General features: G+C 42.1%; 1 protein-coding gene across 3 annotated transcripts in view; it reads right to left on the bottom strand.

Annotated features, from left to right (window-relative positions):
• The window catches only part of ADARB1 (adenosine deaminase RNA specific B1), a 418,661-nt gene that overhangs the window by 108,817 nt on the left and 294,766 nt on the right, over positions 1-15,078 (bottom strand). For all 3 annotated transcript variants that reach the window (XM_030208743.1, XM_030208744.1, XM_030208746.1), the window contains one exon: positions 14,489-14,515. In XM_030208743.1, coding sequence (XP_030064603.1) covers positions 14,489-14,498 — 10 coding nt within the window. In that variant the 5' untranslated portion in view covers positions 14,499-14,515. The remainder of the gene's footprint in view (positions 1-14,488; positions 14,516-15,078) is intronic.

Below are 15,078 nucleotides of genomic sequence, written 5' to 3'. Positions count from 1 at the left end.
CCAGAAATGTTAGATGAAGACATTTCCTTGCTCCAAAACCCATGTACTGCAACACAAAACACATGCATTATCCCCCAGATTCTATATATGGTCCAATTTACCCATGCAACTTAATTAACGAGCCAATCAGTGCTGATAAATGGGCATATTATATGATCAGCACTAACTAGCAATAATTAGAATTTACATGTATTCTATAAAGAGGTGCACATAAATTCTAGTGTGCAGATCCAAAAAGTGTGTGTGGCCAAGGAAGGGACATGAACAGGGCAGGGGTGTTCCTAAAATGTATGTGCACTGTTATAGAATTAGCGAGATCCATGCCTAATTTACGCATGGGTATTTATTCCAGGTTTTCAATGGTGTAAATGATCATGCCTAAATGGAGTCACAGTTCATGACGCTAAGCGCTATTCTATAAATCGCACTTAACTGCAAGCATGGTTTATAGAATAGCGCTAGGTGCTATTTTTTTCAGTGCCGATTTTTTGGGGGCGTCATTTATAAAATCTAGTCTTATATACATACTTATAATTGACTACTTCAAATGCATTAACATGCATAAAAGGCATATAAATTTCTCCTATACTGAACAAAATTTCTTTAAATTATTGGTACTAGATTGCTCAAAGTATCAATATACTGATTTTTTTCTACAGTTTTGACTTATTCCAGTCTCTCTATTTTTATTGTGTTGTTTTTTTGTTTTTTTTTAATTACTATTAATACTTTTGGGATAAAAAAAAGATGTATATTCTGAATTGTCCACACAAAGTTCCAATGAGGCCCCCAGCACAGTAACCTTCTGATTTCTTAACTCATAATACTGGGAGTGGTTAAACTGGAGGCGTGTTGTACAACTTCAAGGACGATCACCTCTCATTTTGATTATTACTTCATTTGCCAGTGGAAGATCAGAGGTTGTGTTTAAACTGTTAACAGAATTTTCAGTAAAACAGTTTTACCTATATATTATTGGCTTAAATCATGGAAACTGTTCCAAAGCTGACTGATGCTGCTGGAAAAGTATTACACAACTTTCTGGCAGACTCTGGCTGAAGTACAGAAGCATCAAGGAAGTAGCAGGGGGCCAGGGGAAAAGCACAGAACAGAGCGCAACATGATTTCTGTACTCATTTAACTTAAATGAGTAGCATTACTCTATTTCAACTGTATCAGATTAAATTCTAAACAGACACCTGCAACATAAAGGGAGGACAAATGTTCTGCAAGCTTTCTATTTCATTCTCCTTTCTGTGACTTACCGGCTGTCATAAATGATGTGTTATGATTGTGGTCAGAACCCCTCTCAAACTTACCTCTTTCCTGGGGGTCAGCTTCTTAGCTGGCTTCTGTTTCGTTTGTCTGTCCTGTCTGAGCTAGCTCTCTCTCTCTCTGTGCTGGCTGCTGCCAGCATGGGGCTAATTGTCTCACTTTACTGCAGCTGTGGGTGTTGCCTGAGTTGCTCTGCTCCCTTTCTGGGTGTACTGGCTTCAAGTGCTTCACGGTGCTGCACTGGTGTGGGTTGGGCCTCTACGGGTTTCAGTGTGCTGTATGCCTAGGTCTAGGGAGTGTGACATCATCTGGGAGGGTCTTGATAAGGAAGTGGTGTTCTTTCCTGCAGTGCCTTTGCAACGGTGGTGTTTGCTTTAGGTAGGGTGGTGCAGTGTGCACTTCTGACTTTGTGTCTAGTTTCCCTGCTTGCTTTTGCTAAGGTCCAGATTAATGTTAGTGCAGTGTGCACTGGTGTCTGTGTGTTTAGCTTTCCTGCCTTTCCCTTGTGGTTTCCCTGCTTTTCCATCTTGGCTTAGGAAGCACCTTGTTAGTTTTGTATCTAGCTTGCCAGAGTAGTGCTTAGGAAGCACCTTGTTAGTTTTGTGTCTAGCTTGCTAGGGTAGTGCTTAGGAAGCACCTTGTTAGTTTTGTATCTAGCTTGCCAGAGTAGTGCTTAGGAAGCACTTTGTTAGTTTTGTGTTTGGCTTGTTAGTAGTGCTTAGGAAGCACCTTGTTAGTTTGTATCTAGCTTGCAGAGTAGTGCTTAGGAAGCAACTTGCTAGTTTTGTGTCTAGCTTGCTAGGGTAGTGCTTAGGAAGCACCTTGCTAGTTTGGTGTCTAGCTTGCTAGGGTAGTGCTTAGGAAGCACCTTGTTAGTTTTGTATCTAGCTTGCTAGAGTAGTGCTTAGGAAGCTTGTTAGTTTTGTGTTTAGCTTGTTAGTATAGGGCTTAGGAAGTCCTTTTGTTAGTGTAGGCCTAGGAGTGCCCTGGTTAGTCCAGCTCCTCAGCTGTCTCTTCTGTTTCCAGTCCTGGTCCTTGTGTCATCCGGTATCCGGTAAGTCCTGCCGGCCACTCGAACCCAAGGGCTCAACCCTGGGGGGGGGGGGGGGGGGGGGGGGGGTAGTGGCCAAGTGCAGGTGAAGCTGTTCGGACCAGTCCTGTATGCTCCAGTCCGGTGTGTGTTCCAGTCTGGTGCGCTCCAGTCCAGTGTGTGCCAGTCCGGTGTGTGTTCCAGTCCTGTGTCCTCCAGTCCGGGGGATTGCAGTCCAGTGTTCCAGTCCTGTGTCCTCCAGTCCGGGGGATTGCAGTCCGTGTGTTCCGGCTCGCTGGGCAGTGCCTGCAGTCCTTGCTGGTGCTGGTGTGTTTGCCCAGCATTGGTTGGTGGGTTTTGCCTGCTGCTGTCGCTCCTCGTCAGCAGCCCAAGGACTCACGTTTGCTCCAGAGCCCAGCCCCGCGGGCTCTGAACCTGAGAACCTGACATGATGGGATTAGATTTTTAAAAGTTGCTGCATGCCCTAATTCTCTATCAAAACATGCCATGGAATTGTTGCTTTTCTTTGTCAAAGAACAGTAGGAAAAACAAAAGTTTGCATGAAATTCACATCTGTTTATAAACAGAGGAGCCTTGAGGATGTCATATTTATACTGTCACTCTGTTGGCTTTTATGTTATCACATGTTTTAAAAGTGTTGGATATCTTAAATCCTTAAGATGAGGTATCTCAAATGTAATAAACAAAATCATTCTAAAAAATGAGTACAGAATATTTCTCTTTAGCATTTTTTCTGGAAAGAAATATTGATTGTTGATCCCAGGACATATTGACACAACATCTGTTGGAGTAGCTATCAAGAGGGCTCTACCTTGCTGACTTTAAATTTTCTCCAAGTACTATAGAAGAAAAATATCCAACCCTGAGAAAGTGAAGTTGCTTTCCTGTAATGGGGGTTCTTCGTAAGCAGCAAGATAAATCAGAAACCTAAGTGGATTCACTGGTGCCGACACGAATAGCTCCTTCATCAAGGTTTTTCAGTACATGTGTGGGAGCGCACACAGTCAATATTCATGTCACTCAGTCTAATGTGTAGCCTAGGAGTCAATTCCCCAGTAAAGTGGGTAGGCAGATGTGTACAACTGATTTATCCTATTATCTAAGGAGAACCCCTTAAGGATAGCTAACTTTATTTCTCTGTCAACAAGTAGGCACACCATAACTGAGAACTGATCATCTTAATTTATCTTTTGAGGGCGTTTACTAAATGAAAAGGACTTCTACAACTGTTCACTCAAATGGACTGTCTCTTCAAGATATATCATCTAGAGCAGTGATGTTTACCGACAGTCCTTGAAGGCTGCAAACAGGTTGGGAATAAGGATACCGCAATGTACATCACACAGATTTGCAATGCGTACTACCTCCATTGTTATGTAAAGGTCTCTCATGCGCATATATTAGGGGCAGACTGAAAACCTGACCCTATTTACCTGTTGAGGGTTGAAGTGCATACCACTGATCTAGACAGTAATGAGATGTAAAGGTATGAATAAAATTATCATGATGCAAAGCTACCTGTTTCTTCAACGAAAGGAGACCAGAGATGGCACCAATTTAATGAGCTTTTATGGCATCAGTCAGTTGAACTTTTGTTAAGTTGTAACAGTGGGATATCAAGTCTAGAAGTCCAATCAATAAAGTTCATTTTATATTGCCATTACAAATGTGTTAGGATCAAAGGATATTTAATTTAATTTCAAAGTGTACAGCCTGACTTGTAAAACAATAGTTGTATTCAGTGGCCTAATAGTTAATGCAGTGGCCTGAGAATCAGGAAAACTGGGTTCAATTCCCACTGCAGTCCCTTGTGACTCTGGCCAAGTCACTTAACTCTTCCTTGCTCCAGGTACAAAATAAGTACCTGTGTATAATACATAAACTGCTTTGATTGTAACTACAGAAAGGCAGTATATCAAATTCCACTCCCCTTTCCCCTTAATGAACATGGAACAACTACCAGCAATATAATGTAGAATCATAAGATAATCCTATAATAAAACAAATTGAACAGTGGACTGACAATGGATTATGTGCTTGTTCACCCTTGTGTGCAAGAATCCTTGACAGAAAAAAAAATGTAGGAAGCACAAGGATTCATTGATGTGCAAGGCTGATGCTATAGTGGCAAAACATAAGATGGTTTTGAAGGGTGATCCTATTGTGAAAGAACTGAAAAAATGGCGAATATAAGAAGAACACCTGAAACTTGCATACTGCTACCAAGAAAAGACCTTTCCAGGTTATATATTTCAGTTCTACAGGTTGCAGGAATTCAAACGGTAGCTTCATGAATTGAAGCAGAACGCTGAGATCCCATGGAACTGGCTGTTTTTTGATCAGGGCTTTTGTATACCATCATCCTTTCATGAATGTGGAGGCTAAGGGCTGAACGGATATAGGATTTCCATCGGTGTGCATATGATACACTGATATTGTTATAAGATGTACTTTTAGTAAACAGACACTTAGTCCAGACAATAAAAGGTGAAATAAATACTGAAGTAAGCTTTATGGAAGTGAATTGATAGTGTGTATTGAACACAATGATAAAAGAACCTCTTTCACTTGAAACTATACATTCCTAGTGGATTATTTCCATGCAGCTATAAGAATAGCTTTTACTTTTTGAGAATGACTGAGAGATGCTACCAAAGAGTGCTCAAAATCCAAGACTATGCAACGACTGAGTGTTGTAGTGGAGAATTCTTCCTTGATCTTGAGAAGTCAATGTGAAAAAGATTCTGCTGGGTGAATCAGCATGTGGAATGATAGAGTATACTGATGCGGAAATCAGTTTCGGCAAGACCAGGATGGGGCCATAAGGATTACAGATTCCTTGTTGTGTTTTATCTAATATAGACTTTTGGATATTAGTAACATGGTGAATAAATATAAAAGAACCCAATGGCAACTTATCAGCCCTTGGTCTTCTGGAAAAAAGCAGCATGACACACATTTTACAAGCGCTAGTTGAGTTTAACATGTGTGTAAACCGGCACTTTAAAGTTTATCTTGCATAAACATTGAAGTCCCCACTTTGCAAAGCCTGGGAAATGCATGTCTGTGTGTGCAAATGGCAAGGGAGTATGGTCTGGGTGTATTTTGCGGCCAGACAAGGGCCTGGCAAGTTCATAGATGTTTAGGCCCCATTCAAGAAGGAGACTAACCTGCTTATAATCGAAAGAGAAAAACGCCTATATTCCGACCTAAATCAGGACATGGACGTCTTTCTCACGCGGGTGCCCAAATCGGTATAATCGAAAGCCGATTTTGGGCGTTTCCAACTGCATTCCGATGCGGGAACGAATAAAGTTGATGGGGGCTTGTCGGAGGCGTGGTGAAGGCGGGACTGAGGCGTGGTTATCGGCTGAGCAGAGATGTGCGTGCTCGGCCGATAATGGAAAAAAGAAAGGCGTTTTTAGAGAGAATTTAGGTCACTTTTGTTGGACCCGTTTTTTTCACGAACAGGTCCCAAAAAAGTGCCCTAAATGACCAGATGACCACCGGAGGGAACCTGGGATGACCTCCCCTGACTCCCCCAGTGGTCACTAACCCCCTCCCACCAAAAAAAAAACAAACGTTAAACACTTTTTTTTCCAACTTGTAAGCCAGCCTCAAATGTCATCCCCAGCTCCATGACAGCAGTATGCAGGTCCCCGAAGTAATTTTAGTTTAGTTGGTGCTGCGTGGGACCCATGCAGAGAGGAAAAATCGGAAGAAAGTGCAGTCAGGGACGTCTAAATTACCAGGATAGTAAAAGGGGGATTTGAACCAGCAACCTTCTGATTACAAGCTCAGTGCTCTAGCCAGTGCACCACGTTATTCTGTTGCTTAGACGTCCTTCCCTTTCCATTAAGTCCCTCCAACTTTCTGTCAGCCAATCACAGCTGTTTAGCTGACACCGATGTCTGCATGGGTCCCGCGCAGCACCAACTAAACTAAAATTGCTCTGGGGACCTGCATACTGATGTCATGGAGCTAGGTATGATATTTGAGGCTGGCATAGCGGCATCTCAGGGGGACCAGTGCACTACGAATGCTGGCCCCTCCCACGACCAAATGCCTTGGATTTGGTCATTTTTGAGCTGGGCCGCTTCGGTTTCCATTATCGCTAAAAAACAAAAACGCCCAGCTCAAAAAACGCCCTAATCCAATGTATTTTTGAAAAAAAAGATGGACGTCCAATTTTTTCGAAAATACAGTCCGGCCCGCCCCTTCACAGACCCGTTCTCAGAGATGGACGTTCTTACACATAGGCGTTCGTGTTTGATTATGCCCCTCTAAATGTCTATGTCCTTAAAGGCTAAGGGCAGTATTGCAAGTACAAAATAAACTATAAACCATATCTGCTCCCAGGCATATTTAGGATATAGTGACCAGCTGCTAATGAGCAGCACTTCAATTGAGGGATTAGGGGAAGTTGCCCCCTTAATCCCTCAGTGGTTTTTGGCTCCCCCAAATGCCAAACTGGCAAGGTTAACAGGTCACTGTGACAGCATCATGAACATAACCGGTTATGTTTCTAAGATTGCAAAAGTATGTGCTGGCAGCACATAACTGGTTATCTGTGCAATCTTAGAAACATAACTGGTTATGTGTTGGCTTACTGAGGGCCCTTTTACTAAGCCGCGTATGCGCCTACGTGCGCCAACGTGCGTCAATTTGGAGTTACCACCCGGCTACCGCGTGGCCCTTGCGGTAATTTCATTTTTGACCCGCCGGAACATAATTTTTATTTTCTGGCGCGTGGCAGAAACCAGGCAATAATCGTCATTCTACGCTTGTAGACGATTACTGCACGGTTAATGCGCGAGACCTTACCGCTAAGACAATGGCTGGTGGTAAGGTGTACATGTGCCAATTTTTATTTTGCCGCACATCCATTTTCGGCAAAAATTTTTAAAAAGGTCTATTTTTTTTACAGGTGCACTGAAAAATGGATCTGTATGCGCCCAAAACACGTGCCTACACTAGCACAGCCCATTTTTCGGCACACTTTAGTAAAAGGACCACTAAATGTCTATATTATATACATATTTATTTTAATGGATGTTTATGTTGCACACACCTGGCGCAAAAACACCCATTTCCTTGTGTTTTAGAAGATGCCCTACCATCAGCAGATTCTGTTCTAAAATACAGGTGAAAATTGAGATGCGCTGACCAGCACATCTCAATTCCTATGATCTATTTAAAATGGAGCTGCATATGCCTTTCGTTGTAAACTAAACTAGTACATTTTTAACAATAGGCTCTCTCGCTTGGCGTAGCCAGTCCTGTAATTTTTTTTTTTTTTTTTTGGGGGGGGCGGGGGTAGGGGTGGACTAGGAGGGCAACACATGCCTTTCTCTCCCCCTCCCTTGTGATGGCACACTAGGCATACCTTCGCTGGCAGGGATGCCAAGCCATCAGGGTTAACTCATACCAACCAATATAGAGGCATTAAAATACAATCTGCAGTAAAAGCCTTTGCCGATATCCAATGTGTTCTATTACATTTTCTGGAAAGTTTTGACTTCCTCTTGTAGTCAACCCCGATGGGAGGGGTTGGACTGGGAGACCTGAACTGAGTGATCTGATGGTATCTGAGACAAATACAAATTGTATATGGGTTTCCTATTTTAGTACTCACGTGTCTATTAGTTGCCAAGTTTTGATAATGGTCTTTGCAGTGGAAGATTGTGCTTTTTATTCTCACAAAAATACAGGCACTTTTGGACTATTATTTCTCTCGACTGAGGCTACAAAGGCTGCTGCTGTTGTTGTTGGAATTGTCTGTCTGTGCTATGGGTGGTAATTTCTTTGATAGAATTGCTCTCTATAAGGGAAGAGTTGCTTTCTCTTAGAGGAAACCTGCTCAAATGTGGCTGATGATGAGAGGGTCTGGACAGTAGAGCAGTGATCTTTAAGTTGACGATATCCTTCATTTTATTCTCAAACCTATTCACATGTGTAAAGGAGGTTTATCATTTACTCATTTTACTACACCGTTTCAAATTGTGGTTACAAAACAAAAACGGTTTACATGGTAATATAAAATCATAATAAAACAATCATAAAAGAACTCCATTGAATAGATAGGAAAGCAAACTAAAACAATCATTCTTAAAAAGAAAACACCAATTCTCACTAAAACAACCATTCATAACAAGTACATGAGACACATATAAAGTTCTGCTTATTTAATGTTGCCTACCTAATGTTACCATTTGTCACAAATTGTTTTCAAATGTATCCTGGAACAAGTGTGTTTTTAAAAATTTTCGAAACTGAATGTGTGATTCTTCCAATCTAAGGTGTTTTGGAAGACAGTTCCAAAGAGAAGGACCCAGAAAGAAGAACGCTGAATTTCTAGTAGACTCCCATCTGGCCTTCTTTGGTGATGGGATAATCAATCTGTTGTCTGCAAGTGAACGAATTGTTCGCTGAGGTGAATAAGGCAAGATGAGATTTGATAAATACGACGGAATTAGTAGATATAGTGCTTTATGGGTCAATGTGAGGATTTTAAATTTTATTCTGGCTTCTACTGGAAGCCAGTGAAGTTGGAACAGAAGTGGCGTAATTCTATCATATTTTGAGGCCCTGCATATGACACGAGCTGCAGTGTTCTGGATCATCTGTAAATGTTTTATATTTATCTTAGTTAGCCCTGCATAAATAATATTACAATAATCCAGACGTGTTGTGATGTATGCATGTGTTAGCTTTATCAATTAAATTTCTAATTGAACGTAGTCTTCAAAGATGATAAAACGAATTCTTGACTACCATTGATATTTGTTCATTAAAAGATAGGGCTGAGTCAATAATGACTCCTAAATATTTAAAGGATTGTACTATTGGTATCGGTATATCAAATAAGATGGGTATGACAGCAGGGACAGTATCACAATCCGTGATCCATGATGTTACAGTCTTGTCTGGGTTCAGGACTAAATGATGTCTTTTAAGCCAACTAGCTACTTCTTCAAGGCCATTCTGAATTTCAGTAAGGTCAAAATTTAACGGTTTTACATAGTGAATCAGAAGAAAATCGTCAGCATATGAATAAAAATTAATAACCAACGATTGAATAAGTAGAGCAAGAGGATTGATGTATATATTAAACAGGAGTGGCGACAGAACCGATCCCTGTGGAGCCCCACAGGAAATAGGATGCACTTTTGAGGTAGAACAATTTTGAACTACTTTGAACGACCGATTTGCAAGAAAAGAGGCAAACCAATCATAAATAGCACCTGAAATACCAATTTCTTTTAGCCGATTTAATAGGAAATCATGATCTATAAGATCAAATGCAGCTGTTAAGTCCAGTGAAATGATTAAAGCAACAAAGCCCTGCTCTAGCCTAGCATGTAATTTCACTTAAAAAAAGAAGTTATAACTGTTTCGGTACTATGTCCTTTCCGAAAACCCGATTGTCTAGGATGAAGTATATTTTTAGATTCTATATAAGATTGAAGTTGATTAAATACCACTATTTCCAATACTTTAGACAGAAATGAGAGATTAATTTCCAGGAGAGGAAGGGTAAAGGGAAGGTTTTTTCAAAATAGGCTTAACTAGTGCTTCCTTAAGTGATGTTGGAACTATTCCTTCTGTGACACTTTTTGTAATAATTTTGCCAGCCTTTCATGAAAAGTCCTTGTGTAGTTTCAGTGCTGAAAGCCACACCTGCCTTCTCACTCCTACGGGTACAGAGGAGGTTTGAGCGAGATATCAAAGACCTCATAAGTAGATCTTATATAATAGGGAGGGCAATCTTTATACACAGAGAGCCACATGTAATGTCAGAACTGGAAATGCACAGAGCTCCATAGATCTGTGATAAATAAGTTAAATTTTAAATAAAAACAATGGAAACAAACTGCTAGAGTAGATGTTTTTAAAATAGTTGTGAAATATAGTATCTGAAATCACCAAAACTCTGGTTAATGATGTTTTCTGTGTATACTTCCCATCGTCTCATGAGCCGCATAAAATTCAATGGCAGGCCACATGTTGCCCACCAGTGGCGTAGCCAGACCTGAGATTTTGGGTGGGCCCAGAGCTAATATGGGTGGGCACGCACTGTCTATATAAGTATGAGCAGTGTCTCTTGGGATCCTACAAAATAATGCCTTAGAATTCACTTGATGATGGATTTCTAAGTAGTCTGCCCAAAAGCTGCCCTGCATCAGTATAACCACATACATACTTAATGGAAAAATTGATATTTTTAAATATAATTACATTATCCCACAATCGCTCCACTGCAAAATGCTATGCACAAACTTGTGCAAAAACACACTCATATCCTTACTAAACCATAACAGCACTAATTCCAAGGACAGGACGAGCTACAACCTTATGCTTGAAAAGGCAGAACTGTAATTACACTAGGCTCTAAAACACCAATACACTACCTCGTGAAAAAAAAGCAAAACAAAAAGGGCTGCAAATACTACACGCTATCAGAATACTGCACCTTGATCACACATGAACAACACATGACACAACGGACATGACACAAGGAACTAGAAATCAAAAAATATGAAGGCAAAATACTGAACTGGAAAGTTAACTCAAGAAGTCAGACTCAGCATGCAGCAATACCAGAAAAATTGAAACTTACATGCAAAATATCACAGATGTTCATTTCCAAAAGCTGACATATTCCAATTAATAAATTCTGAATAAAATACTTTTTTCTACCTTTGTAGTCTGATCTATTCGCTTTGGTCCCAGTGTCTTCTTTCCATCTGATATTTTTTCTCTCACCATGTCCACCATCCTCTTGTGTCCTGTCTACCATCTGTAGCCCTGTCCCTATCCTTCCTCAACTCAGCAGTTTTCCTTCCATCCATATCCAGCATTTCTCCTCACTCCCCTCCATCCATGTGCATCTACTTCCTGTCTTCCCTCCCCTCCATCCATGAGCATCTCCTTCCTTTGTCTTTCCTTCCCTCCATCCTTGTACAACATTTTTCCTCTCTTCCCTGCCCTCCACTCCATCCACGTCCAGCATTTCTCCTCTCTTCCCTCCCCTCCATCCATGCGCATCTCCTCCCTGACTTCTCTCCCCTCCCTCCATCCAGCAACTCTCCATTCTCCCCTGCCCTCTCCTCCATCCACCCATATCCAGCAAATGTCCTCTGTCCCCTGCCCCCTCCATTCATCCATCCATGTTCAGCAAGTCTCCTTTCCTTTCCCCTGCCCTCCCCTCCATCCATCCATGTCCAGCAACTCTCCATTCTCTCCTGCCCTCTCCTCCATCCACCCATATCCAGCAAATTTCCTCTCTCCCCTTTCCCCTCCATCCATGCACGCCCAGCAATTCTCCTCCTTCCCCTGCCCTCCGCTCCATGTCCAGCAACTCTCCATTCCCCTGCCTTCTTCTCCATCCAACTCCTGCAAATTTCCTCTCTCCCCTTTCCCCTCCATCCATGCCCAGCAATTCTCCTCCTTCCCCTGCCCTCCGCTCCATGTCCAGCAACTCTCCATTCCCCTGCCTTCTCCTCAATCCAACTGCAGCAAATTTCCTCTCTCCCCTTTCCCCTCCATCCATGCATGCCCAGCAATTCTCCTCCTTCCCCTGCCCTCCACTCCATGGCCAGCAACTCTCCATTCCCCTGCCTTCTCCTCCATCCATCTTCAGCAAATTTCCTCTCTCCCCTGTCCCCTCTAGCAATCCTTGTTGTCCAGCAATTCTCCTCTCTCCCCTGCCCATCCTGTTTCTATCCATCCCCTTCCCCATTCTATCCAGCATCTCCCTCCCCCTCTCTCCCCCTTCACAGCATTCCCATCTGTCTCAATAAAGAACCAAAACGTGGATGCAGCTTGAGGCAGCTCACAGGTTTGCCTGCTTTAACTTGCCTGAACGGTGACGGCTGCGCGGGGGAGTGGAATAGATAGGCTGCTGGCTCACTTCCACTCCACTCCCCAAGTCGCAGCGGTGAACGGATGGCCTTAAAAGCAGCAAGCAACCAGGCTCGTCGACTCCGTCTTTCCTTCGCTTCCTGCCCTCTCTGCGTGCGTCCCGCCTTCCTCTGATGTCATTTCCTTTCGAGCGGGCGGGACGCTGAGAGGGCAGGAAGCGAAGGAAGGACGGAGTCGACGATCCTGGTTGCTTGCTGCTTTTAGGGCCGTCCGTTCGCCGCTGCGGGTAAGAAAAAAATAACAGCAGGTCTGCGATTGGCTTGCAGACTAGGACTGGGTGGGCCTGAGCCAAGAATGGGTGGGCCTGGGCCCACCCAGGCCCACCCGTAGCTACGCCCCTGTTGCCCACTCCTGCTTCCTACACTTCCCATGTTGGATTGCTCTGAGAAAGTATTTAAATTTTGCAGACAGTATTCATATGTTACCTAATGTAAAATTGATGAGCTGCAGCATGCAGCCCTGGAAAATATTCATTGCTACAAATCTAATATTTTGGAATCTTTACAGGGTAGGGTGCTGAAATGATCTGTTAATCATTTTGCCATTTTTACGTTGGTTTTCACCATCTGGCACAGGGCTCTACTTTATAATTAAAATCCAACTTCCTTACTACTGGCTTGCAAGAGATGGAGGGTCTGCCACTCTTTCACATTCTCAACTGAAGTTCCAGGAGCAGTCTGTGTACATGTAATGCCACAGTTTTCCCTCAGGGTATTAATGTTGTGTAGTAAGACAGATATAGTCAACCTAAGTTCCCTTTCTTGCTGGAATGGAAAAGGTATCCCTCATATCTTTCTCTGGATTAATTCAGAAAATAAAAGATATTCAGGTGGTGAGGTACTTCTTAGCAGAAAAAAAGCTCTGAAGGCAGACCCACCATGACGCCACTCAGATGACTCTTCCCAAGAGTGTTCTGTGAATGTAAAATGGAGGATACTTCTTGCCCTTCACTTGCAGAGTAGGTGTAAAGGAGTTTGATGATCATGTTTTTAACAGACTTGAACAGGAACTAGAAAAGGCTGAGAGTGGGAGAGCATGACGTTTGAGGTTTTCAGGCCTGAGAAGATTGTTTTGGCTTGCAAAATCACCTCGTAGGGGTGTTATTTGACCTTGGAGGATCTCCAGTAATGGTTTCACCGATTTGCTCAGCAAGGCTGGCATCTGAAAAGCATAGTTTTTGATAAAGTTCCAAAATTCCTCTTTGTTGACTTTAGGTAGATCCAATTTCTTAGTGGCTACTGAGGAAAAATTAGAGAAGGAGTTATTTGCCTTTTGAACAAAGGCAGACATTGTTTAGAGGCTACTGGCACAGTGTCCAGGTGCTGAATTTCCCAAATGTATCAATGGAGTCATCCATGTCACTTTTTTTTGGTGGCAAGTATATTGCTGGCAACTAAGCTTGAAACTCAAGTCAAAGAGGCTGTCTGCTGTATGACTTCTGGTGCCAAGAGTTGCTGTAAAAACTTCTCCCCTGGAGGCTCCCACTCCAAGGCAACAACATTTGACTTTGATCTGTTCAACAAAGTCTACGACATAGTGGGATCCTGTCGCTTCCTTTTCAAGCTATCTTCATCATAAGGACATTTACTAGGGAGCGACTCTTTCTCCTTTGCAGCAGATACACTCCTTGATATGGCCTGGCCTTTGCCCTCTCCGCTGGTGAGGCACAGGTCTGTGGACTGTTGGAAGCATCCCTTTCAACCTCTCTTGCTTATGTTTGATCTCTAGGAGACATTTGAGTACTATAAGAACAATTCAGAGAATTATAATGCAGTCTCGTGTACCTATATCAAGTGGCAAGCGTGTCTGTAAAGGACAAATTTCCAGCTGCAGATGCACCTATTAAAGCCACTGACAGCACATGCCACGGCAAACAGGATGATTAAGTCAAACTCGATTTCCGAATGACAGAAGATGGGGAAAGCCAACACCCCACCTAATTTTTGTTTGGGGGTGGGAGGCTCAAATGGAGAGAGAAAGAAAAGTAGAAACCTTTCAAAGGCTTTTAGAAACAGATAATTGCAATAGCTGAATCATATTCATGCCTTGTTTTGGTAAGAAAGGCTTGAGGAGACTGAGATAGTAGCTAAATGGGACTCAGAGCTAATCTGTGTTGAGCCACTGAATGACCCACCAGCACAACTAATTCATCCTCTTTGTCAGCAGAGAATTACATCTTATCTACGCCTATAGTTATTATATAACTTTCAGATTAATGACACTCATGAAAATGCATACCTTCAGCCATGGGTTTGATGGTAATACCTATTAAGAAAACAGATACAGAAATATTAGTTACCTTGGTTATTAATTCTGTTTTCTAATTTTTAGCCTTTAACTATGGTTTGAGCAGCAGTGTTTAAAACCAGAAAGGAGAGGAGAGAAGTGAGAAATTATACAGACAGCTATCCTCCCTCCAAATTTTCATATATGATTTTCACTGAGGTAAAGGAACAAACAGGGAAGACAGATGAGTATATATACAACACCAAGCCCCTGCATAACCAACTCATTATTCTTGAGGTACATATCAGTATAAATAATCTTCTCACTGTCTGTCTCCATTTACTGTATCACAAAACCCTTAGAGGCAAATATGATAAAACATTTATTTGATTTGCGTTAGTGTCAACCACATAAATGCTTTGCAAAAAAACAAAACAACAACTTCCTGCTATTTATACATGAAATGTTGGTCATTTTGGCACTCATTTTCAAAAGAGAAAAATGATCTCAAATGTAGCACAAAGCGCTGGATAGATGTTTTTCACAAGAAATTATCCAAGTTGTGATTTTTGAAACTCAGACTTGACAGTTTCCTCCATAGT

The sequence above is a fragment of the Microcaecilia unicolor genome, chromosome 7 (genome assembly GCF_901765095.1).
Source record: "Microcaecilia unicolor chromosome 7, aMicUni1.1, whole genome shotgun sequence".
Lineage (NCBI taxonomy): Eukaryota > Metazoa > Chordata > Amphibia > Gymnophiona > Siphonopidae > Microcaecilia > Microcaecilia unicolor.
The sequence above is the reverse complement of the archived record's forward strand: the minus strand, read 5'-3'. Positions and strand labels throughout refer to the sequence as shown.